Source organism: Mirounga leonina, unplaced genomic scaffold (assembly GCF_011800145.1).
Source record: "Mirounga leonina isolate KUSES-001 unplaced genomic scaffold, KU_Mleo_1.0 Mir_165, whole genome shotgun sequence".
In the NCBI taxonomy this organism is placed as follows: Eukaryota; Metazoa; Chordata; class Mammalia; order Carnivora; family Phocidae; genus Mirounga; species Mirounga leonina.
This window is the reverse complement of record NW_023270415.1, coordinates 37,659,674-37,684,320: the sequence shown is the minus strand read 5'-3', so window position 1 is coordinate 37,684,320 and position 24,647 is coordinate 37,659,674. Positions and strand designations below refer to the sequence as shown.

The window sequence follows — 24,647 nt, the reverse complement described above, 5'->3', positions numbered from 1 at the left end:
CTGAACATTTAATGAACACCTATTTACTCCAAGAATAGTTATTTGCCTCTTGTGTAAACTAAGAATAATAGTATTGCTCCACATAACACTCTCAGTCACTAAAAGTGAGAATCAGATAAGGTAACTAAAATGAAAATAATTTGTGTACTGCCTGCCAAGTATTATAGAAGAGAGAACTCCATTGAGAAGATTATTGAAAGAGACCAGCTTTCAAATAATGGGTCTCTGAAAAGGATACACATAAAAAATTCCATGAATCTGCTACTGGGTAGAGTTGTAGTCTGAGAAACATAAATTTGAGGGTTCTCATACTTAATTACACAAGGTTAAAAAAATAAAATTTGGTGAATTCACTTTAATTCACTTTAAGTCTATATTGGCTATATTTGGATTTTCTGCTGTTCCTTCATTTTGCTTTTGTACCATTGTAAATCAGATACTTACGATATGCCTTTAGAGGACCTTAAGGTCTCAAAAGATTCAAAACCAAACACTTTAGAAGTATTTATGTAAATAATAAATTATCTAAATTTATTACATATTTAAAATGTAACATGCAATCAGTTAGGTAGGTTTTTCCAACTCTGATGGTCACTTCCAGTTCCTGAAAAATTCTTCAACAAAGATTGCTTGGCATAGAAAGAAGAGATATACGCGTTAAGGCCTCCAAATGGGGTGCTGGCTGGGTCACTAAATCACCTAGGCATAAACTTAGACCAGATTCTTGGTTTCTCTTTGCTTTGGCTTACTCTTTCTAAACTCATAGGAAGGAAACCATAGTATCTCTAAGATCACTTCCTTCTCTAACATTTTAAGATTTTATAACTTAATTTTATCACTTTCTAGTTATATGTCTACTTCAAGCTGGAAAAAAAAAACAACCCACATAATCCTACTTCATCATGTTGGCAGGTCTTGTGCATATAAACCATCTTAAGAAACATTCCTAGGATGACTCTCCAGTCATCCTAGGAACCCTAGGCACCCAAAATAGAGTGGTTGATACCAATAAATTAATTGTACACATTAATCAAAGTAACCTAATACTAACCTAATACTTTCACCTGCCTTTGTTTAAACAAATACTAAAATGTCTCGGAGAAGTCTTCCTCCCTCCCTCCGTCTCTCTCTTTCTCTCCCTCACACACACACGCACACAACACACACACACGCATTATTTATATGGTTGTATTCGTTATCAGCTTTCCTCTTACATCTGAAAATCAAAACCTCTTTATGTTATTTCACTATAATATTCAGGAATGAGGATACTTTATGGATTAGGAGAATGTGGGAGAAAGGGTGTCTGTTTTCAGCCTTCAGTCTCTGAGCTAGGATCTCCCACCACCTGCTGCTTCCTACACTTTAAAACTCCTGCTCCAGCTAGCTTCCCTGCGAGGAGAGGAGAAAACTGGGAGGGGAAAAAGGTTGGTGCGAGCTAGAGGCGGGAATGAGGAATGGGAGGCAGGAGGAGGCGTGGCCCGGCTCGGCCGTCAGAATAAATACTGAGAACTGGGTGCGGGGTGTGGAGAGAGAACTCCGGAGGACCGCCTGAGCCGAGCAGGACTGAGGACAGCTCCCGGCAGCATCCGCCCCCGTCTTCCTCCGCAGCCCAGATCTCTTTCACACACACACCCTGAGGATCTTGCTCACCCCACACTCTCACGGACACACACGCATACTCATACACGCAGACACACACTCGGCTGTACGATGGCAGAATCCCACCTGCAATCCTCCCTGATCACAGCCTCACAGTTTTTCGAGATCTGGCTTCATTTCGACGCAGACGGTGATTATCTTCTCTCTTTTTAACTGTTTGAAGACCCCTTTGTCCCTGCCCCTTTCCACCCTTTCTCCTCCCCCTGAGCCTCCTGATCCTATTATCCCTCGTTTCTTTACTTCTTCCCCCATCTCTCTAATCTTGTCTCTCCGGCTGGCTACCAAACCATCAACTTTAAAGTTTATATATATTTTTCTATGTTATCCCAAAACCTTCAACTTTTTTTTTCTCTCCAGGAATGTTAAGAATAGGAAGGCGATGGAGGAGGGGAGTGAGAGAACAAGCAGAGATTGGGGGACACTGCACCCTGAAGTTTCTATGGCTACATTTAACATCCGTACCATCCTCCTTTGCCCTTAGTGGGTCCAAACTTTGACACACCGAGAGAGCAGCGCTGCCGGGCTTCCACATCCGCATCCTTTCAGGGTTAATCAATGTAGAGGCAAGAGAGAGCTTCGCAAGTGGCCAGAACTATAGCTGTCATGGAAATTGAAAGGGGCAGAAGCTCAGAATGAGATGTATGATACCTGGGTGCCTCTTTGTCTTTGCAGGAAGTGGCTACCTGGAAGGAAAGGAGCTGCAGAACTTGATTCAGGAACTCCAGCAAGCACGGAAGAAAGCTGGATTGGTAGGTTTAAGTTTGCAACCAAGGAAAAAGACCTTCAACCTTAAAACATAAATATTCTAGAGTTTTTCATAATGAGCCAGCGAGATCAAGTGGTTTCCAGGGAATGTAGACTGAGGGGATGTAGATTTATTGACTGAGAAAGGAGAGGAAAAAGCACCTTTCCAAATTGTGTAGGGGGAAGATGAAAGGGGAAAAGAAAGAGATCCCCTAAAGGGAAAAACCTTACACTATGAAATCAGAGATTTTAAAATATAGATTCTATACTTGTACTTGCTTTAATAATGCTTAAAAGTGTGGGTGCATGAGATCTTTTAGCAGATCACCTCCTCTTCGATAGAGTTCTACTAAGTAATTTTTAACTTCTCTTTAACTGCATGAGAAGTGGGGGGGGGGGGTAGAAATACATTTCTGCCCCTTGGTGGTCAGGAAACAGATCTGCAGATTACGGATCTCCTGTTTTATTGCTACTTATTATTGTGAGGTTGATGTGGTTGGATAAGAAAATGTTCTTTCTTGACCTTTCTCACTGGGGGAAAGCTGGACAACTTGCAACATAATAATGAGCAAGAACTTAACAAGAAAGCTGTTCATTTCTGTTGAGAGGGAGAAACACAAAAGTCAGAGATGTAAAAAGTAAAACAATTTTAAGAATTTCATGTATTTTAAAAAAGCTAAGCTTCTTTAAACAATTAATGGGGTTTGGAAAAAAAGCTATATTCGTGACTTAAGCCATTAAGTAATTAAATGAATGACAATTCTTACCAATTATGAATAACTTCCTGTGGGCATAAATTTATCTGTTAAGATGTTTTCAGCATAAAAATAAAATATACCCAGCTTTAGAACACAGATGGAAAATAGGATGGAACACAGAGGAAAATAGGATAAGAATTTTACTAGTGTATTGGGGTTTATGTAAGACTGCATTTCAGAACACTGTGTTGGATTTGGGCTAGTTAGAGGTTAATGATCTTTGGCCTTTTAACTACTGGCTAGAAATTTTACATTACAGATTATATATAACTTTTATGTCTTTAGAGGAAAACATAGATGTGTGTGATCCTTTAGCAGATCACCACCTTAAGCACTGATATATAGATATATAGATATTTTATAAATATATAAGTTACTAATAGAGTTACCTTTTTGTTCTATCTAAATTGAAAATTGTGTGATACACATCCCTGTATAACATATTCAGAAGACTACCAGAGGACTCTAAAATGCATTATAATGCATTACAGAACTATCGGTTGCTTTCATGGACCGAATGGATTTAAAACCAGATAACACTCTGGGGATAGTTTTACCCAGATTTAATATTATATAAACCTGAAGGTATTGTAGATTGGGATCAAATAAAATAGAAAATGTTTTATGTACTCTCTGTACACCCTCCCCTCCTTATATATTACCATAAATAAATTCATGTATTATTATAGCTCCATATATCTTTGACTAATAAAGCAAAAACAATTCCTTATTTCATTTAAAAATATATATTTAAAATATCTGTTTGGAAAAATCTTACTTGCCATAAAGTTTCAAATTAAAACATTTTAAGACACTTCCAGTAGCTAAATGATTATATTTTAATTTTTCTAGAAGTAATTTTAATATTGTGATTTATTTTCAATTTAGAAATTCAAATCTTTAGAAACTACATTTTTTCAGATTTTTCTTTTTCTCTTCCCATTTTAATATTTGTACTTTTTTGTAAACAAATAACTTCAGTTAAAGTTCTAAAGATTGTAAAGTTTTTTCTACTGCCCAGGCTCTAATTTTAAGCTACTGGAAATTCTAATTCTTAGATATTAATAAAAAAATAGCAGACTTGAGCACAAGTACAAGATTATGTCAAGTTGCTTAATACATTGATTGTTGACTATTTTTCTGGGTTGTGTGTACAGGCTTTGGATAGTTAAAATCTAAATTGAGGTTTGAATTGAGAGGTTCATGTACTGGACAAATATGTCCCTATACTCCTGGCCCCATTGTAGTAAACCTTTTACATATTTCTTCTTTTTCAGAACATAAAGACTAACCTTAAAAACCAGGTTTCTTTTCATTTCTGGCCACAGGATAACAAATTTCATTGTATTAAGGGAAGCACTGTTTGGCATTTAAAAAAATTTCACTAATATTATAAATAAATATAACATTTTTAAAAAAGATTTTGAGAGAGAGAGCGCATAAGCAGGGGGAGCGGCAAAGGGAGAGGGAGAAGCAGGCTCCCCATTGATCAGGGAGCCAGCTATGGAGCTCAATTCCAGGACCCTGGGATCATAACCCAAGCTGAAGGCAGACGTTTAGCCAACTGAGACACCCAGGCGCCCCAAATGAATATAACAGTAATGAACTATAACAACACAAAATATTTTCAAAATTACCCTTTTATACTAAACATGGTATTTTGTCTTTAAGTGTGCATTTTTATAAAGCTTTATTATCATTGTCATTGTATTTTGTACTGTTTAAAATGTAGATTATGACATAATTACCACTCAAGAAACTCACAGACTAAATGTCGATTCTGCTAGTTAACCTAGTGGTACTATACGATTTTAAGGTTTAAAATCAAATTCTTTGTTTTTTGTTTACTTTAAGGTATGTGCAAAAACCAAAACTGATGGTCCCATTAATGTCAAGGGGTGAACTCTTTCCTTTTCTTACAGTTATTGCTGTAATAAAATTTAATAAATGCATATTACAATTAATCCATAGAAGAGTTTTGTTTTAAAGGCTACTTATAATTAAATTGCTTGATTACCATTTGTTACCTCAGTTCTACTAAAGATATTTACTTTGGTTCAAAAAGGATTCTGCAACAATTAGTCGTAGTGATATTCAGCCTCAATATAACTCAAACTATATTAACCTACCTATCCCTAAAGCAAACTCAGGACAGATAATACCATCTTGCTAGTTATGAAAAAAATTGAGACCTTAATACACTTTCCCAAGGACATAGAATAGGACATTAGTAAAGGCTGACCTATTTTAAATTGGCTTCAGTTAATGCAACAGGGCTATCTAAAATGGGCTATGTTGGAGACCCAAGGGTATAAATTCAACTTCCTGAATACTAGTTCTATATTTAGATCACTAGTTTACAGTTCATGGCCCTCTGTCAATATGTGAAGAGATTATGTAAGCAATAGAATAGATTGGACAAAATAATTCAAATGAAATGAAAGCATTCATTTTGTCCCCCTTAAACATATCTTCTTGTACTAAAATACATGGGAGAGAAAACATCTCAGAAAAAAATGGAAACACTGGAAAAACCACTCCCTATATTCTGGGAGGCAAAGATCCTAAACATATAACCAATAGCTTACACTAAGGTTATCAAAATTGTCTGTCTCTAATGAAAGTAAAAATTGGTCATTTTATTATCTTATTTTTTTAAATTTAATTGTTCAATTTATTTAGTCAATAAATGCCACTTCTGTGTTGGAAACACAAAGACACTGGAAACACTGAAGAGTGACAATGTGAGGCACTCTTCAACACTCACATTTTTTGCTTGTCCAAACTGAAAACACCTATTATTACTTCCCATGGATAAAACATGTTAAAATAAGGAAAATGTTATAGGGCAATTAGTTGTAGCAATACAAAAGAATCTTTCCTGAAGCAAGCTATGTTTAAAGTACATTTTATTTGAATTCAATAAGTTATGAACTCAATAATTCTGACTACCTTTTTAAAGGATAGCATATTCTCAAAACTAATAGAAGATAAATAAGTAATTGATTCAGAAGTGATAATCATAACCCTTTCATTTGAAACCAGTAAATACTGTGTATCAGTTATATCTTCAATTTTCATGAGAATCGTTCATTGGTGTGCATAATTCTAAATGGTTTCAATTCCAGTTTTTCTTTGCAGAAGTTATTAACACCATCAGAAGCATAACTGATAGTTTTTAAAATAAACCTCTTACCTTCTTTTATATAATTTTAGGAGTTATCACCGGAGATGAAAACCTTTGTGGATCAGTATGGGCAGAGAGATGATGGAAAAATAGGAATTGTAGAGGTAAGGAATTTATGCATTTTTCTGATGTACTATTAATCAATGAGCTTTATTTTGTCCTTGAATCCAACTCAAACAGGATATGGCAAAACCAATTTTGAGAGGCTTATTTTGCCTAAGTAAAATGTTATCTTCTCTTCAAAAACTTAAAATCAAAATGGTCAGAAATGAAAGAGACCTTAGAGTTTGCCTAATCCAGAGCCTAAATTTAACACATTATGAAGCCAGAGTGTGGAGAGGTGAAATGATTTGCCTTTGGTCAGGCACCTGTTTGCATAGGTACAGATAGAAGCTCAGGTCCAGGATTTCTGGACGGGTACCCAGGCCATTACATTACCCTGCCTCACCGGGACAAAACACCAACCAAGTACAGGGTTCATTGGCATTCCTTGTTAACGGTGTAAATTTTTCTGTATATTTGTAATCCCTATGACGATGGCAAAAAGCCACATCCTGGTTCCTGAAATTCTATTTTAGACTGGCAGTTGATCATAGTAAAAACAAAGAACCAAAGAACTTAACTAAAATTAATGAATACTTTATGATGTGTTATAGGAAAGGATTTTTTTTTTTAAGATTTTATTTATTTAATTATTTGACAGAGAGAGACACAGCGAGAGAGGGAACACAAGCAGGGGGAGTGGGAGAGGGAGAAGCAAGCTTCCCGCTGAGCAGGGAGCCCGATGCAGGGCTCCATCCCAGGACCCTGGGATCATGACCTGAGCTGAAGGCAGACGCTTAACGACTGAGCCACCCAGGCACCCCAGAAAGGATTTCTTTTGAGTCTCTAAAAGATAAAACTGTGGGTGTCAAATCTTGTCTTCTGATGAGGACTATTCCTATGGAGGACAACTTTCGTTTATGAATCAAGGAGGCCAGACTTTGATTATGCATCAGTTCTTTGGCATTCTCAGATTTGTGCAAGAGCTTTCTTTCTTTACTTTCTTTACTTGTACTTTTTGAAACTCGGGTGTCTCAGCTACTTTATCTCTGCAACCTATTAGAGAAATGGAGTGGACAGCTTTGTCCATAAAAATTAATAAAGTTATATTTAAAAATTTGCCAAATCAAAAGTATCATTATATTATAATATTTTTAGTGTATTAGGTTGTGATGTATTCTGGCTGTCAACAACATGTTGTAATAATTTACCTTCGATTCAGAGAATTAACCTGGCTTTCAATTAAGTGGTCTTAAAGGACATCTGTCATGTCATTGTGAAATACTTATTTTTAAGCAGCACTACAAAAGGAGTTAAGAAAGGACATACTATTATTACCTTTGTAATTAAAACATTTCCCTGGAGTATACACTTTCCCCTTTGCCTATGTATAACTCATTACAATATAAATAGATAAATTAACAGTACTGGGACATACAGATTGACATAGAGGGCAACTAATCAAGATATGAAATCATTAAGGATAAGAAAATAACTTAAAGGAACATAAATAAGATGAGGTAAATCTATTCAAAATGAGTTAGAAAATCAAAAATCAGTGAAATTATAGATGTGGTTATTTCAAAGTTTGGCAAAGTTTATAATTCCAGTAGAGGAAGGACCATCATCTTATATTTAACATACTTCACTTTAAAGGACTCCAGTGGTCTCAGCTATTTATTTTACTTGATTTCTTCAGTGATAGTAGATTAAACAATAGTATAAAAAGCATGATCCAATTCACATGCATGTCACACTTTTAAAAGGACTCAATGTATGTTTTGAATCCAGGTTTTACTATACATTATGTAATATAATCACTTATGAATTCTAATTTGAAGGCATATTTGAATGAGAGGCTGGGGGTCACTAGCAGATGCACTGTCCTGGAGGTTTGAGGAAAGAAGTTTCTCTAGAAGTTTGAGATAATAAACTATTATAGAAAAGTTTTGTGTGTGAGAAAAGATAGGTAACAGAAGAGGATAAAGACGTTAACGAAGGCTAAAATGAAGAACTGAGGAACTTTTATAGTAATCACAATAAGAAAATTTATATTAGTATGACAATATACAATTTCTAAAATACATTCTCTCATTTGATCCTAATGACAAAATAAAGCAAGCCTAAATATAATATAAGGACCTATTTTTATAGCTGGGGAACCTAAGGCTTCAATAGAGTTTGACTAAAGTTAAAGAAAAAATAAGAAATAAATGGTGAAACATCTAGAACCCAGCCATGTTCCTCTAAACCACTCTGCCTTTTTTAAATAATAAACAATCTGAGCATTTTCTGCATTCAGAGAAAATAGTTTCAAGCTTCAATTGGTTGATTACTTAGGGCAGTTTAAGCCTCCTTGAACAGGATGCACAAAGTATAGGGGCACCTGGGTGGCTCAGTCGTTAAGCGTCAGCCTTTGGCTCAGGTCATGATCCCAGGGTCCTGGGATAGAGCCCCGCATCGGGCTCCCTGCTCTGCGGGAAACCTGCTTCTCCCTCTCCCACTGCCCCTGCTTGTGTTCCTGCTCTTGCTATCTCTATCTCTGTCAAATAAATAAATAAATAAACTCTTTAAAAAAAAAAAAAAGGATGCACAAAGTATAGAGAAATTATCCAGCTAAAGCATTTGAAACATGATTTGGGCAAAACTTTCAGATCAGCTGAAGAAGAAATGGTCTAAAAGGAGAGAAACTTTCTAATACATTCTTATGTGTCTCACTTAACTATTCCAGGACAAAGAATTTTTTGCTGGATGGGACTCCAGGGAAAAACTAGCCAAAATTCCTCATTTTAGGATGAAGAAACTGAAACCCAGAAAGGTTAAATGATGTGTCCAAGGTCCCAGTGTCAGGGAGTGACAACACGTGTATACAAGCCTCGATCTAACCATGATTCCAGAATTTTTTTCATTAATCTGATTTATCAGCCACATGCAAGGGGAGGGGTGGAGTGGTGATTAGTTGGAGAGAAGAGAATTAGAATGGGAGAACAGAAAGAATGATCACTGCAGGAGTTCATAGGCATGTTGATTTGGTCTAGGGTGGGTAAGTAGGAGTGAAGAGAGTAAAGAGGTTCTGAAAATCATTGGAAAGAAGAAATTGAAAGTTACAGATTACATGTTGAAAATGAGGAAAGGAAGAGTGGGAATGCCCAAATTTATAACATGTCCTCTAGTGTCACCAGGAAGTTGTATAAAATGAAGTTCATCTTTTCTTTTTCCAACTTGACATGTATCACTTGCTAAGAAATCCTATATATAATATGGGACACAAATACGCACACTCCAGCCAGCCATGATGGAATGGGAAACCCCATGTTTTCCAAAATTTATAATAAACTACCTACTCACATCAAGATATTGTAGCTTTAGTGTTCAAAGGGAAAAGAAGTTAGTTGTTCCTATATATTTAATAGGTATAATGATGGGCTTCTCAAAATCTAATCAAGGTAGGGGCACTTGGGTGGCTCAGTCGTTAAGCTGCCTTCAGCTCAGGTCATGGTCCCAGGGTCCTAGGATCAAGCCCCACCTTGGGCTCCCTGCTCTGCGGGAAGCCTCCTTCTCCCTCTCCCACTCCCCCTACTTGTGTTCCCTCTCTCGCTGTGTCTCTCTCTGTCAAATAAATAAATAAAATCTTTAAAAAAAAATCTAATCAAGGTAAACCAAATGATATTCATGTGATAGTCTGCTTTCCTATTGGAAATAAGCTAAAGTGATTTGACTTTAATTGAAATTTGTTCAAAAGATCAGAAAATATAGTGATTTTCAAAGTTCTATCCTGAAGTGGACTGACCTTCCCAACAACAAGCTTTTGCTATCTAGAAATATGTAAAATGAAGGGTAGTATATAGATGTCGTTCTTCTGAACTTTTAAAATTTCATGTCTTTAGATTTTAAAATTCACACAAATATAGTTCATTTATAAAGAGACTGTTAATATGAACTCAAAACAGGAGCACTGAAATTCTGAGATACTTTAACAAATACCATGACAGTCAAAAAATGTTCTAAATTTATTCAGACTAATAGCTCTATTGCAGGGAAGGCTGATTAAAATAATTAGAAAGGAAGACTGAATGATTCAGCAGATAATATATGTACCAGAGAAGAAATTTCTAGTAAGTATAGATATTTCCCTTAGTTGGATATCAACTCTCTCAGCTTTTCACCTGATCCCTTGGGCAACGTGTGGGGAAACTACCATCCTCTTCAATTTTTTTGTATCTATTTGCCCAGGTCAGTGTATCCACTGGAAAAAAAAAAAAAAAGATCTAAAAGCTATTTAAATACTAAAACTGTAACATCTCTCCCAGGGAAGCAGACACTACTTTCCCTCTTTTCTTCCACAGTAGGATTTGAGCACTTGAGTTTAGCTATAGTGAATGTAATTTTTCATGGCAGACTACTTGTCCACCTCAGAATTTGGGGAAATGATGGACAGTAAGTCAGATTAAAAACTTCCCTCTGGATAAATATTTTTAAATGATTAGGAAAATGTTTTTGATTGGAGATTTTAATGGAGGGTGATGGTTAAAGACAAAGGCCCCAAAAGTCAAGAAAGTCAGACGGTCGGTTTTCAAATCTGGTTCAAACTAAATGATAGCAGTTCATTTATTCTCTCTGCCTGTTTCTTTGTAAACAGGGATGGTATATAAGTACCAACATCAAATGTGATAAAGCATGTCAAACAAATACGTCAACCCTGGCATACTTAAAAGCTCAATAAATGTATTTGCTATAATTATTTTTTTTTAAAAACTGAAAATCTACACAATTCTTCTGAAGGCCAAAACTTTTAATCACTTCTTATATAATTTTTCATATTCAAATATTAAACTCAACTAGCCTTAAGTTTATATAAGATTATTTGCCTTTCAAGTTTCCTGGAATCATTTAATTGCCTAGGAAAAATACTTCTCTGGTTTCCAAATGAAAGAACTGAATGCTTTGCTAATATGTGTTGAAAGAGGCTAGCATGTACCATGAATGTCTTTAGGATTTAAGAATTACGCCTCATGTGTGCTTTGACTTATTTAGCTCATTTATGTTTTTAGTAAAATTTCCCTTTGTGTGCACTCTCTTTGCACCTAATACTTAGATTTATCACTACATCTCCTTTTTTGAAATTGTGGGAATAATGTTTGAAATTATCTGCCTCCCTATAAGGTTCTTACCCACAGTGACTATGAATCCCCAGTATCCAGCACAGTGCCTAGTAGGTTCTGAATCATACCTATATGAGATATAGCAAAGAATTTCAACCTACTCCAAAACATAAGACAAGGGTTCTACATTATGCCTAGGAATACAACAAAGATGTAAAAACCCTGTGACATGCTCAGTTCCCTGGGAAGCAGATCTAAGTAGAAGATTATCAATAAGGAAATTTATTAGGAAGTGCTCTTGGGACCATACCTGTTGAGGGGAAATGAAAAGAACAGGACTGGGCAGAGGGAGAGAGTGGGCCATGATACAGTCTCAATAGGGGCTTCAGCTGACCCTACAGTGAGCTCGAAAGCTGCAACGGCCCTTCACAGAAGTCCTAAATTGAGTAAGAGGACTGCGCCTTTTTCTCTTCATGTGGATCAGTCATAGGACACAGTGTCTTTGAGAAGGCAGCTCTCTTCAGCCTAGATAATCTCCCAAAGGTACCCTAAAGGCTCTCCCAAAATAACATTCCCAGCACCTAAAGGGAGCTCTGGGTAGATCATCACAATATCCACCCCAAACCTATCCACAATTCAGTAATAAGTCAGTAATAATTATCTCCAAAGGAACTTTATTTACAGCCTATGCTGACCCTAGACCATAGTCAATTGCCTTCATTCATAAGTTCAGTAAGGTATTTACTGACATTTTTGCAGGTTCTGGGCAAAGAAACAGTAATAAGACACAGACCCTATCCTCAAGATGTGTGTAGTCTTCATACATCTAGGGGAGACAGGCAAACTTTTATATCCCCACTCTCACTGACAGACACCAGTTCTCACAACTGACGCTCCGAGGAATTCTGGTCACAACTATCTGCCTTCTACTTATTGCCTTGATATTCTTCCTTATTTTCCAACCCATAACAAAGTTTTGGGAGTTCATAAAAGGTCAGGCAGGCAGCCCAAGGATTAAGAAATTACCAATAACGTTGGATCAGGCAGTATTGAATACTTCCATGGACAGCAGGGACTTAGCAAATGTGAGAATAAAGCAGCCTTACTTGACACCTTCAATAAAAGACCTCTCCTACTTTGTAGATATGCTCTAAGACACTAGATCTGGAGAGTTACTGCACCCACCTCTGAAATTTAAACATTGATTCACAATATATTGATGAAAGCATCAACAGCAGGACCATTACATTGTGAAACACACCTTTAAAAAGATGATTTATGTTCACTATAGTTACATCCTATCCACATGTATTCATTGCTTCTCTTTTAATGGCTGGCTTGTCTTATTATAATCTTTTAAATGTTTGAGATGCATTCTAATGTCTAAAATAGGATGGCTCTATATTCAGTTTAACATTAACAGTTCAAATTAATAGATTGAAAATGTGCATGTAGATATAACCTGTATCTTTTTAAATAATGAAACCGAGGAGGACCAAAATGGCATGGGAAAAGAAATACACATTTATACTATATATGCAGAACAATTTTACTGCCTCTATATTTGGCATTTTAGAGACCTCTAAACTTTATGCAAGTTATATGAACTTTAATTTTTGAAACAAAGATGGTTAAATTTTCCCTTATTTTACATTTAGTAATTGCTTACTAGTTCATTCTTTTATTTTTTTTCCTCTATTCATGTATTTGGAGGATTTTGATAAGTATAATTTTTTTAAGAAAAATTATTTTTTGGTGAAAATACAGTTATTAAAATTCAAGCAATATAGAAAATTGGAATGAAGATAGTAAAAACAAATATTATAAAACATGTTAGGTAGGTATTTTTAATGAAGTAAAATTATCAACCAATCCCCAGCATTTATGTCAGACATATAACATGCTGAGCACCACCCTGGGCATTCAGGAGATGCAGACAAAGCATGGTCCCTGCCCTCCTGAATGGATGGCCCAACAACAGCTTACAAAGTGGTATCTGACAAGTTACATACCAATAACTAAAAGAATTGGCATTAGCTATTTCTTATTTCCTAAATGAATGCTTATGTTATTGCACAACTATACTAGTGACTTTTATTCCAAAATAAGAAAATGTCTTCTGACAGAGTCATATTAACATTCTAGTAAGATATATGTGCCTGTTCCTTAGTTTCACCTCCATATGTAATGTCTATAAGCTGAATGGATCTAATTTGAGGTATTATTTTAAAGACCTAAAAACAAGTTAAAGGACATATTATATGGGCATAAAAAAACAGAGATTACTTGCAAATAAATTGAAATGATCCATTTTATCTTAAAAATTTTTAATATACCTAAATGGGTGAAATTTTTTTTTAAAGGGACAGGGGGAGATAAACTTTCCTATAATTTGGTAGAAATTTTGGAACTAATACTGAACTTAAGGTTGATCCATACCACAGGTGCTTGGTCTAAAATCCAGGGACAAGGGTCCATGCCTGAACTTCAAGGAAATTAGATGAAGCATAGTATGCGTAGGCTCATTCTTTAATGGTGAAGACGTAGTGATTCTAACAGATTCTCAAAGTCCTTTTGAACCCAGTACATTTAAGAGACGTTGGTTTCTACTTCAACTCCTTATTTTAGTGATGAGGGTACTAAGTTCCAGAAGTGGCTGAGGGAGTTGCTGGGGACCACAGCTAATTAGCTGCTGAGCCAGGAATAGAACCCATGCCTGCAATGGGGCCATCAATCCAGCTCCCTCCCTCCCTTCCTCCCTCCCTGCACATAAGAGATAGATTACAGTCATCTTAAAATGGGATCTGGAGCCCTTTGTTCCAAAAAAAATAAATAAAATAAAATAAAGGAGGGGCAGTACTAAAGTTATGAAATGAGAACTAAGGACACAGGTCATAGGGTCATGAAGTAGAGATCATAAACCCAAGCCCTGGATTCTGACAGTGGACATCCTCTTAGCTAAAACCAACAGTTTGAGAACTGTTTTTTCCTATTACTGTTCAATTTCCACTCTTCATCGTGAATTGTCTTTTCCACCTCTCTTTTCACTGCCTTATAACGGTCTTCACTTTATCTTTTTTTTTTTTTTAAGATTTTATTTATTTATTGGGGGGGTGCAGAGGGAGAGGGAAAACGGACTCCCCACTGAGCAGGGAGCCCGATGCAGGGCGCAATCTCAGGACCCTGGGATCATCACCTGAGCTGAAGGCAGACGCTTAACGACTGAGCCACCCAGGCGCCCCTGTCTTCAGTTTATCTTCCCTGCTTCTCTTAGGCTTTCTCCTCAGATCTGGGAATGCATTTTTGTCCCTCCTTCCTTTACCCTACATTCGCATTTCTCATAGTTTCTTTCCTCCTATTTGACATGTATGTCCCCACATATACCACATTCTGTGCACCCTGAGGAGAGCAACACTGCTCTGTGGCACAGAAGAGATGAAGGGTTCAAGCCACCGGGATGAATCTGCGTGGATGTCCAGCAGAGGAGGAGTGGTCAAACCAGTGCTATCTGAGTACACCTGCTGTGGCCACCTCACTGACCAGAGAGCCCCATCACGCAAGGCCACCCAAGCTTTGGAAAAGACAATGGCTCTCTGAGGGAACAAAGTATCAGAAAGGGAAGGTCAACCCAAACATTTTTCCTCTCCTAGTTTTCTAGGCAATAAAACTGCCTCTAATAAGTATATTCAAGAAAAATTTAGCAGGAAGTAATGACAGAGGCTTGCTTCCCTTACAACTTTTTAAATCTTTTTCAGTTGGCTCATGTATTACCTACAGAAGAGAACTTCCTGCTGCTCTTCCGAGGCCAGCAGCTCAAGTCCTGTGAGGAATTCATGAAGGTAAAACAGAGCTCTGTCCAGGAGGGAGGTCTTCAGAAAGCTACTTAGTGTAGGAAAATTGTTGGCTTTTTTTTAATGTGTTGGGTTTTCCTTATCCAAAATTACTTACAGACATGGAGAAAATATGATACTGATCACAGTGGCTTCATAGAAACTGAGGAGCTTAAGGTAAGCAAACAAAAACCTGTGCTAAGTTTTTTTCCCTTTTAAATAGAATTATGAACTCTTTTTTAAAAAAACCTCCCACAAAAGAAACTTCTGTTGAGCAATGGCACATTTTCACCCACTCTTCCACATTGTTAATGAAGTACCCGATTAAAAAAGGGACTTCAAGTACTTCTTCAAATTCTACTCAGCAATGCAAAAAAATTGGCATTTTCTGTGGTATAAACAAATGGTTATGCTAGACAGATATAACAATATACTAAGCCAAATAAGATGCTCCTTTTCATTGAAATTTGCCATTTTACTTTATAAATTAAACTAATATAAATAGATTTCTCTTTCAAGAGAAAGACAAAGAAACAATTTTGTTGGACACCTACTATATGTTATGCACATTATTTTATCTGATCTTTGTGGCAGTTCTGAGATTAGTACTACCCTCATGAGGAAAAAGATAAGAGAGGTTTAGTGATATACTGAGGCCACACAGAAAGAAGATGCTGGGCTGCAATATTTAAACCCAAACTCCTCTGCCTCCAAGTCTCCTACCCATTCCATAAAACTTTGTGCCTCTCAACAAGGTCAACAAAGTCCTAATATAATCTAACTTCTGAAAAATTCTAACTTTGAAAATGAATTTCTCAATTCATCTCTCCCAGATGTACAGAGGAGCTGGTGGGGGGCGGGGGGGGAGGAAAGGATACAAAGGAGAAGGCAAAGAGATCTAAAAATCAAGTTATTCTGTCTGATTTTTTCATCTTTTAAATGGGGATAATAATACCTTTGTCTCAGATTTATTGTGAAGCTCAAGTAAATTCTGTATGTGAAAGATTTTGTGAAATACACAAGGTACAATACATTGTATTATTCATGAACTCAATAATTTACTAGTCTTTTAGAAGTATGGCAACATTCTTTCTCTCATTTCCTTAAATCGACCCCAAGATTTCTCAGTCCAGAGACCCTCTTTTGTCAATCTTCAGGATATAGAGTAACTAAAAGGGAGGCAAATTAATACTTATGTGGCAGGTATAACATTAGGTGCTTGAAATTATTTTAAGATTTAATCCTCTCAGAAAACCTGCAAAGCAGGTATTATTCCCGTTATACAGAGAAACTGAAATTTAGAGAGATTAGATAATTTTTCAATGTTACCTAGCTGCTTATGAAAGAATCTAGACTATCGGATAATGCTAATAATATTTTTTCTGCCACAACACCACATGCTTCCAAACTTCAGTCATCAAGAGCTACCTCTCCTCTTGTCAAGTGTGGAAATAGGAATATCAAACCCTGTTTCCTCATCATGGTTTAACATGGCTTGAGTCACATAGTCACATACAATTTTAGAGATGGAACTAGGACATATGCACCACAGTAAAATTGCTAAAACACAATCAACAGCAGCCTCTTGGAAATATAAACATTTCTAATGTGAAAACAATATATTTTATACAAACTTGCAGCACAACCTGGAGCTCACAAGGTGACAGTTAAGCTATTGTGTTTTTATTCCATAGGACAAAAAAACAATCTTTTAAAAATCATTTCAAGTTCATCATGAAAACCTTAGCTCATTTCTAATACTGACCTTCTTTGTTCTACATTTTATTCTCAGAAAGAGATTCTAAATAGAAGTCCTCCTCTCTGGGGAATTTTGAAGATAAGTTGGTATTCTTTTTTAATGGATCTTTCAAGAAAGCTAATTTTAAGATCCATAATAGAGTAAAATATCACTTGCTCTCAGTCACGACTTTGAATCTCAGCGTCCCGAGGTTTCTCCCAGGCTATTTTTGTGACCACCATTTTAGTCTCTGGTGAGGCTTTTTAACCCAATTAATCTCTGACAAAAGACTCATAAGGCTCAAAAATAAAATTCACCCCCAATAGATAACTTTGAATTTTCCATGCTTCACTTTGGATTTGAAATGGAATGCTTGAAATGAAAATACATTTAATCAAACCAAGAAAAAGGTCTCCTTCCTCAAAAAGAATAAAGTTAAATCAGCCCAGCAGAACAGGTATATTTGGGAAGAAGATAAACCACTGCAGAACCAAAGAAACCCAATCCCTCAATGTATCCAAACACAGTATCTACTTAGTTTTCCATAACTGCATCAATTCATTTTTTGAAAAAATAAAGGAGTCTCTAATGAACAATGCTAGACAAAATTGAATATTATATGCCTAAGTGCTAACACTGTCATTTATGTGGATTTTGTAAAGCTTTTGATTTATTTCTGTTTAAGAAAATTAACTCCCTCCTAAACTCCAACTCCAAATTAATAATTATCTTTTTTCATCCTTCCCACAATAATCTGTATTTTAATATGATTTGCATACCCTTCAAGGATTAGAGAACATCATTTGTGACCAACTGTCTTAGTCTGAACAGCCAGCTGAAGCATTCTAACCAAGGTGTTTGGGACTGCATTCAGCCCAAAAGCTACGTGACTGGCCCTTCAGAGAAACAAGCTTCCTACTGTCTATAAGCTGATGTGAAAATACAGTTTGTGAGATAGAAAATGCACTTGAAAATAGAGGTAGCTCTCCATCTGGCTTACTAATAATTTTCCCTCATGTTACAAAGGCAGAGAGAGGGGCCCTTGTGTTTCTTAGAAAAAAGCCATATGAGATTTTATGAAGATATCATTATGTACAAATGCACCCATTGGGCTGGCTGGTATACAAGCTTGTACTCACATTCCTACACAGTGCACAATCCAGATACACACTGAAGTCATAAAAGCAGTGCAACATAGACCACAAAAGATCAGGTCTCAGTAAAAGGCAGATATCGTACCTGTCAAAGGCAGCATCATGGCTGGAATGCCAAGTGAACCAAGTGGAATAATCTCCCTTCTAAGGTCTTCTCCTTACCCAGTTCTATCCTCAAAAAGAGGCTTTCTTTGCATTCTTGGGATGTTCCATTTCAAGGCAGCTGAAATGGAAACAGATTGTAAGTTACTTGTGACATTTATCTGAGTGTTCTTTGTCTTAACAGAACTTTCTAAAGGACCTGCTGGAAAAAGCCAACAAGACGGTTGATGATACAAAACTAGCTGAGTATACAGACCTAATGGTAAGACTGATCTTGGAGAGACAGTAGCCAAGACCCTATGAAATATTACTGTGTTCTCGTTAATTCTCAAGGCTATGGAGGATGAAATAAATAAACCATGTGGGTATCACATGCATACAGGTATCATTTCACTTGAAAAGTGAAATACTTAAGGATGTTTACACCTTGTAAGGCTGAGTGCTGTCGTCATTGGATTTGAGGCTCAACATATGAGCATTTCCTTTCTTGTGGAGGTAATTTATATCTATCAAAAGATCATTCATTTTTCTTACAAAGCCAGTGTAAGTATATCACTAAATTATATAATTTATACACATGGAAGTTACATTGTAGATATATAAATTAGATAACTAAAAACATTTTGGAGGTTCTGAATCCATTTTTATCATGACTCACAAAATCATAAATTTTGTTAGAGTTTAAACAAAACTTACAGCTACTTTATTGAGTGACAAAAAAAAAAAAGGGTATTTTAGAATATGGTCTTGGTGCTTGGGTGAGGAGTTCCAAATGTACCCTGACACTGATGCTATGATAAAGTGTAACCAATATCTCTTATAGAATATTGATAATAGAGGGGCGCCTGGGTGGCTCAGTTGGTTAAGCGACTGCCTTCGGCTCAGGTCATGATCCCGAGCCCTGCATCAGACTCCCTGCTCCGCGGGAAGCCTGCTTCTCCCTCTCCCACTCCCCCCTGCTCATGTTCCAGCTCTCGCAGTCTGTCAATTAAATAAATAAAATCTTTATTAAAAAAAAAGAATATTGATAATAGAGCCAAGGAAACTGCTTTACACATAGACCTTTAATGTTTTAGGGATGAAAAAATTTATGAAGTTCTAGATAGAATAATCCAGTGCCCATGAATTTCATTAATTTCAAGTAGTAGTTTCCTCATTTTGACTCATAGCCTTAGGACTATAGGAAAAGTCTTTGCCAAACTGAATCAGCTCTGGGCCAATATTTTGGCAACATTTTAATTTTTGAAATTCAGGCAAAATTTTAAGTTGTCCAAATCAGTACATATATTTATACATGCTTTAAGTACTGTAAAGGTACAGTGAATTCTTACCTTACAGGTTTACATAAATAACCCACAAAACAAGTGTATATTATAAAAATTGTGTTCTGGGCGCCTGGGTGGCTCAGTTGGTTAAGCGACTGCCTTCGGCTCAGGTCATGATCCTGGAGTCCCGGGATCGAGTCCCGCATCGGGCTCCCTGCTCGGCAGGGAGTCTGCTTCTCCCTCTGACCACCCCCCCATGTACTCGCTCTGTCTCATTCTCTCTCTCTCAAATAAATAAAATCTTTAAAAAAAAATTATGTTCTATTAGATTGATAAAGGAGTTAGACTTTTTAGTTACCCTGGAAAGTCATTTTATACAAGGTTTGATTATAAACCTGTTATGAGGTTTACTTTCAACCTGTCAGCCTACTTTTATTCAGGGGGGAAAAAAGAAACCACTAGAACTTTACTATTGTCTTATTCACTATAGAATAATATAAAGTGGGACTAATCTTTAATTTCAAAACAATTAAAAATTTTTCATTGCAAGGAAGCATCCTCTTTGATCCACTTACGGGAAATGGACAATAACCTACATTTCTCAATTTTCTGTTTTGTGCCAGCCTTATGGGATGTCTATTTAAAGCAAAGACTCCTTTCGAGGTAGAAATCTGAAGCAGTCTTTTAAAAACTACTCAGATGGGAGTTTTCCCCCTGTTGGATTGGCCTGGCATATCTGATTCAATGTCCAAACCAGTTCAAATCCGAGATGCAAATTAATCGAGAACTAATTAAGATTTAAATATATATGTAGGGAAATATTCCCCTATAGACACTAAATTGCGTGATCAAGTGTCCAGTGTCTTGGTAGACAGTTTGATGATATCAGAACTTATGGTCAACAGTTTATAAAATGTGTATCAGACCCTGAAAAAATCTCCCTCCTACAAAGAATTCTTACATTTCAAACCATAGACTGTTCTTTTTCTCCCTAAAGAGACTTCACTAAACCTATACCCATTATGACCCTGATCATATTCCTTTTTGAAAAAACAAAAATAATGTTGTGTAGCATACAACCTTCATTTTAATACATCTCATCTATAAGCCCTCCATGTATTATAGTACAGCAATAGTTGCTACTTTCTAAAAATATGCATGCTTCCTGAATAAGGGTATGAGTTTATATCTGGATGGGTCTTGGTGTAGGATGTGAATGTAAGTGCAATGAGGAGGTATCTAGAGTCCAAGGGAAAATAAATCAATTGAAAATTAGTCAAAAATTCTGTTCTCTAAGAATTTATTCATACTACCTGCCTATTGCTTCTCTTTGTACTTTTATGCTCTAAAAGAGGGAGACAAATATTTATTTTCATATCATTGTTTGGAGAATTTTAGAGTATGCTATATACTGCCAGACACCATCTCTCCCACATCTTGACAAATATACATATTTGCAAGAAATATAAATTACGGTATTCTAGAATCTAGCTAAGATCACTATTACCCTGTTTGACTATTCTATATTGTCCTGATAAACTTTGGCAATTGACCCAACTTAAAGAACTGAAAATTTGCACTCCAAGTTTAATAAAAGCTAGTTTCTAGAATTTTGCTGTCTATATGAGTAATTGATAACTCAAAGTACTTTACTTTGAATTTTCTTCTCCTTCCTGCAATAAATCATTCTTCAGTGGTTACAATAACATTCTGTCTTTCAGCTGAAATTATTTGATTCAAATAATGACGGGAAGCTGGAATTAACTGAGATGGCCAGGTGAGTTTAGGAAGTATACAGGTATTATAGTAAGTTGATCCTCGTCCAAAAAAAATCTAATCTATTAATATTTCTCTCTCAAAAGGTTACTACCTGTACAGGAGAATTTTCTTCTTAAATTTCAGGTATTTCTCTTTTCCCTACCATAAACAATATTTTCCTTGAAAAGTTAGACTGTGGGAGATTTGCCAAGGGAAAAGCAATTAAATATAATGGTAGCACTTTAACCTTTGCTCTCTTTATCATCCAGGGAGTCAAAATGTGTGGGAAAGAGTTCAATAAAGCTTTTGAGTTATATGATCAGGTAAAAGTTCTTTCTTATCTATAATTTGATTGCTTAGAAGAATTTGGAAAATCCTCACTTACAGAGGGGAAAAACCCTCAAACTCAAGGTCCATATTAAAAGAAACATGAGCTATTAAAATTACTCAGCCAATTTATTCTTGTCATAGGAAATGTAGTACGGTATGTCCCAATTAGATGCATCTTGATTCAAGTCCCATGCTACAATTTATCTATTTTGAGGCTTTGAAAAAGATACCAAACTCCTCTAAACCTCAATTTCCTCATTTGTAATCAGGAGATCATACCCACTTTACAGCGTGGGATGAGGATTAAGTTAGTTGAAAATATCCAGCAGAATTCTCCCCCATGTAATAGATGGTAACATCATGTGTATGAGGAAAGGTGGTTTGTGGTGTCAATAGTTACCATCCTTTATTCTAATTTCTCTCCTCCTGGACCAAATCTGTCCTCTGTGGGCTCTGGCACAGCTCTGCCATTACCTGGTGTGACACAGGCTAGCACATGGCTTCCCCAGGCCTCAGGGTCCTCGTTCGCATGAACATATTTATGACCAACTAATGACTTCAACAGGAGGTGATACTGTTAACATAAAGTGAAACATTATATATGAAAGTACTTCAAAAGATTCAAAGTGTTTTATAAATGTAAGGTGCTGCATGAGAGGCAATTCACATGTATTTTGGGCCTTTGGAGCAAGTAAGAATTTTGAGGGTCTGACATTAAGATGTTGGAATATCTGCCAAGTATGCAGGAGGGAGACTTTCTGAAGAATCAGCTATTACTTTCCCCATTATTGTCCAGTTGGTTGTATACTGGTTTATTTCTGCTCCCTCAGGATGGCAATGGATACATAGATGAAAATGAATTGGATGCTTTACTGAAGGATCTGTGTGAGAAGAATAAACAGGTAATCTAGTGACCATGCCACTTATTTCTTAAGCAGACTATAAGGATCCATCCAGAAGTACCACACATCCTTTTTTGGAAATCTACCTTAAAGATTTATAGAGCAGAAGTAGAATTCAATTCTTATCCTGATTTGGTACTGGCCCAAAACAGTATAACTGATAAATAGATTTTAAAACAACCTTGCGATTATTCACATTTGGGGAAGAACTTAATCTAGCTCTTAATGGATTGATGTAACAAGCAGTTTTCATCCTACATTTTATCATTTGACAGTGGTTAACTTCCATATTTAGCTGGATAACAATGCCATCTATATCCTATACAGGATCTGGATATTAATAATATTCCAACATACAAGAAAAGCATAATGGCTTTATCGGATGGGGGGAAGCTGTACCGAACGGATCTTGCTCTCATTCTCTCTGCTGGAGACAACTAGATTTGGTGACCATGACCATTTACTAGCGATACATTGTATCTAAAAAATAACTGTGCACTATAAGGGAGTAGGCTGTATTTTCTTTTGTATCTGTAAATTTAACTGCATATAGATGATTACCCAGGATATGTGGCACATTCTTTTCAGCTTGTTTCTACAATGTAATGTACAGTTTTTGTAACTATATGACTGAAAAAGGAGAAAGTCTTAGGCTTAAGCCAGCCAATAGACCCAATTGAAAAAATAACCGAACATATTCTTGCTTTCATAAATATAGTTGGACAAGATTTCCCTAAAAATTCCACTAGGATTAATCTATAAAATTCTAGTCTCTGATGTGTAAATGCACATTTGTCACTGATTAGGAGAATTATACCTAACAAGTTATCATTTCAGACAATCATAGGTCTGTCCCACAAAATAGTCTTAAGCTATATTTCCAATTATTAGGAAGAATGTGCTTTTGCATCTAAAAATACCAAAATATCGATCAATAGTTAGTTATTTGTGGCTCTATGAGGTTAACAGTCTCACTAGACAAGACTTAGTTAATCAACAACACGTCTACTGCTTGAATCCATACCAAGCTATTGGTTCAAGTTAATCTGATGACAAGGTAGCACCAGATGAAACAAATCTGTCTGATTCTACATCTGTATTTCCAAGAAGCCTACTGTCAGAGTATGACCTTAATCCATTTTCTAAACTGTTTTCACGTGTTGCAGATTATATTCTAGTCAATTGCTGTTTTTATGTCATATTGTGTGATCTCTGATTAAATTATATATGCCAAGTATCCTGGTGTCTACTTTGCATACTTCCTGGATTTTCTTTCTATGTAGGACTGTCCATTTCCACCAAGGGTATCTGCTGCCTCTGAAAATATTTTTTTCTAGCTATAACAACTATTTTTTACTACATAATTAAATTTTAATGTAAAATTCATAGCACCCTGACTGTTGAATGTTATATCAATAATTTTGTGTAGTCTGTAAATTCTATATATTTCATATTGAGATCAGCATTCAAAATAGCTCTATTTCTATCTGCAAATAGTTTCAAATGAGTTTAAAATAACATCTTAAGAGAAATACTAATGTAATCATTTAACTTATTTAGCAAGGGAGATTCTAAAACACTCTTTTGACCTACATCCAAGTCAGTTTCATAGATTTGTAGCTAGAACATCCTGTGCTGGTTACACTTGACATGTAATAGGTGGTAATTTGATTCTTTGATTGTGAAGCAAAGAGCTAAGCGATATGTGTCTGTATGAAATTTATAAAGTTACCACCAAAGAGTTAATGGCTCTGGGTCAGTTTAAATGTCCCCAATTCTATAAATTCAGCACTACTTTTCTCAATTCATAGAAATCACAAAAAATAAAAGTATCTCTTTCCCCCAAGGATGAGCAGAAAAGAGACTTGCCAAAAAATAAAATTTATCAAATGATGTGTTAGATTGGCTTTGCTTCTAGTGTGTAGATGGAAGCACTGACCTTAGGTTGAATTTAACGAAGAATAAGTAAGAGGAAAATACTTTAATCTCTTGTATTTTTGTTTCTTCCTCAAAAAGTCAGTTGACATGTACCGGTAATCAATCCAGGTGAAAATGTAAGATGCTCAAGTTATT

The 24,647-nt window shown here is 36.0% G+C and overlaps 1 protein-coding gene across 1 annotated transcript; it reads left to right on the top strand.

Moving 5' to 3' along the window:
* The first annotated feature begins 1,306 nt into the window (after positions 1-1,306).
* On the top strand, positions 1,307-24,255 carry CALB1 (calbindin 1). Its single transcript, XM_035011089.1, has 11 exons — positions 1,307-1,792; positions 2,335-2,411; positions 6,381-6,455; positions 15,251-15,334; positions 15,446-15,502; positions 18,504-18,581; positions 21,306-21,361; positions 21,447-21,486; positions 21,612-21,665; positions 22,503-22,574; positions 22,902-24,255. Exons 1-11 carry the CDS (start codon positions 1,714-1,716, stop codon positions 23,013-23,015), a joined length of 786 nt encoding a protein of 261 aa, XP_034866980.1. The 5' UTR covers positions 1,307-1,713; the 3' UTR covers positions 23,016-24,255.
* The last annotated feature ends 392 nt before the right edge of the window (positions 24,256-24,647 follow it).

Coding starts and splice junctions, on each gene's coding strand:
- CALB1 (XM_035011089.1), top strand. CDS start 1,714: ATGGCAGAATCCCACCTGCAATCCTCCCTGATCACAGCCTCACAGTTT. Junction 21,362..21,446: donor GAATTAACTGAGATGGCCAG/GTGAGTTTAGGA, acceptor CTCTCTCAAAAG/GTTACTACCTGTACAGGAGA. Junction 21,487..21,611: donor ATTTTCTTCTTAAATTTCAG/GTATTTCTCTTT, acceptor TTTATCATCCAG/GGAGTCAAAATGTGTGGGAA.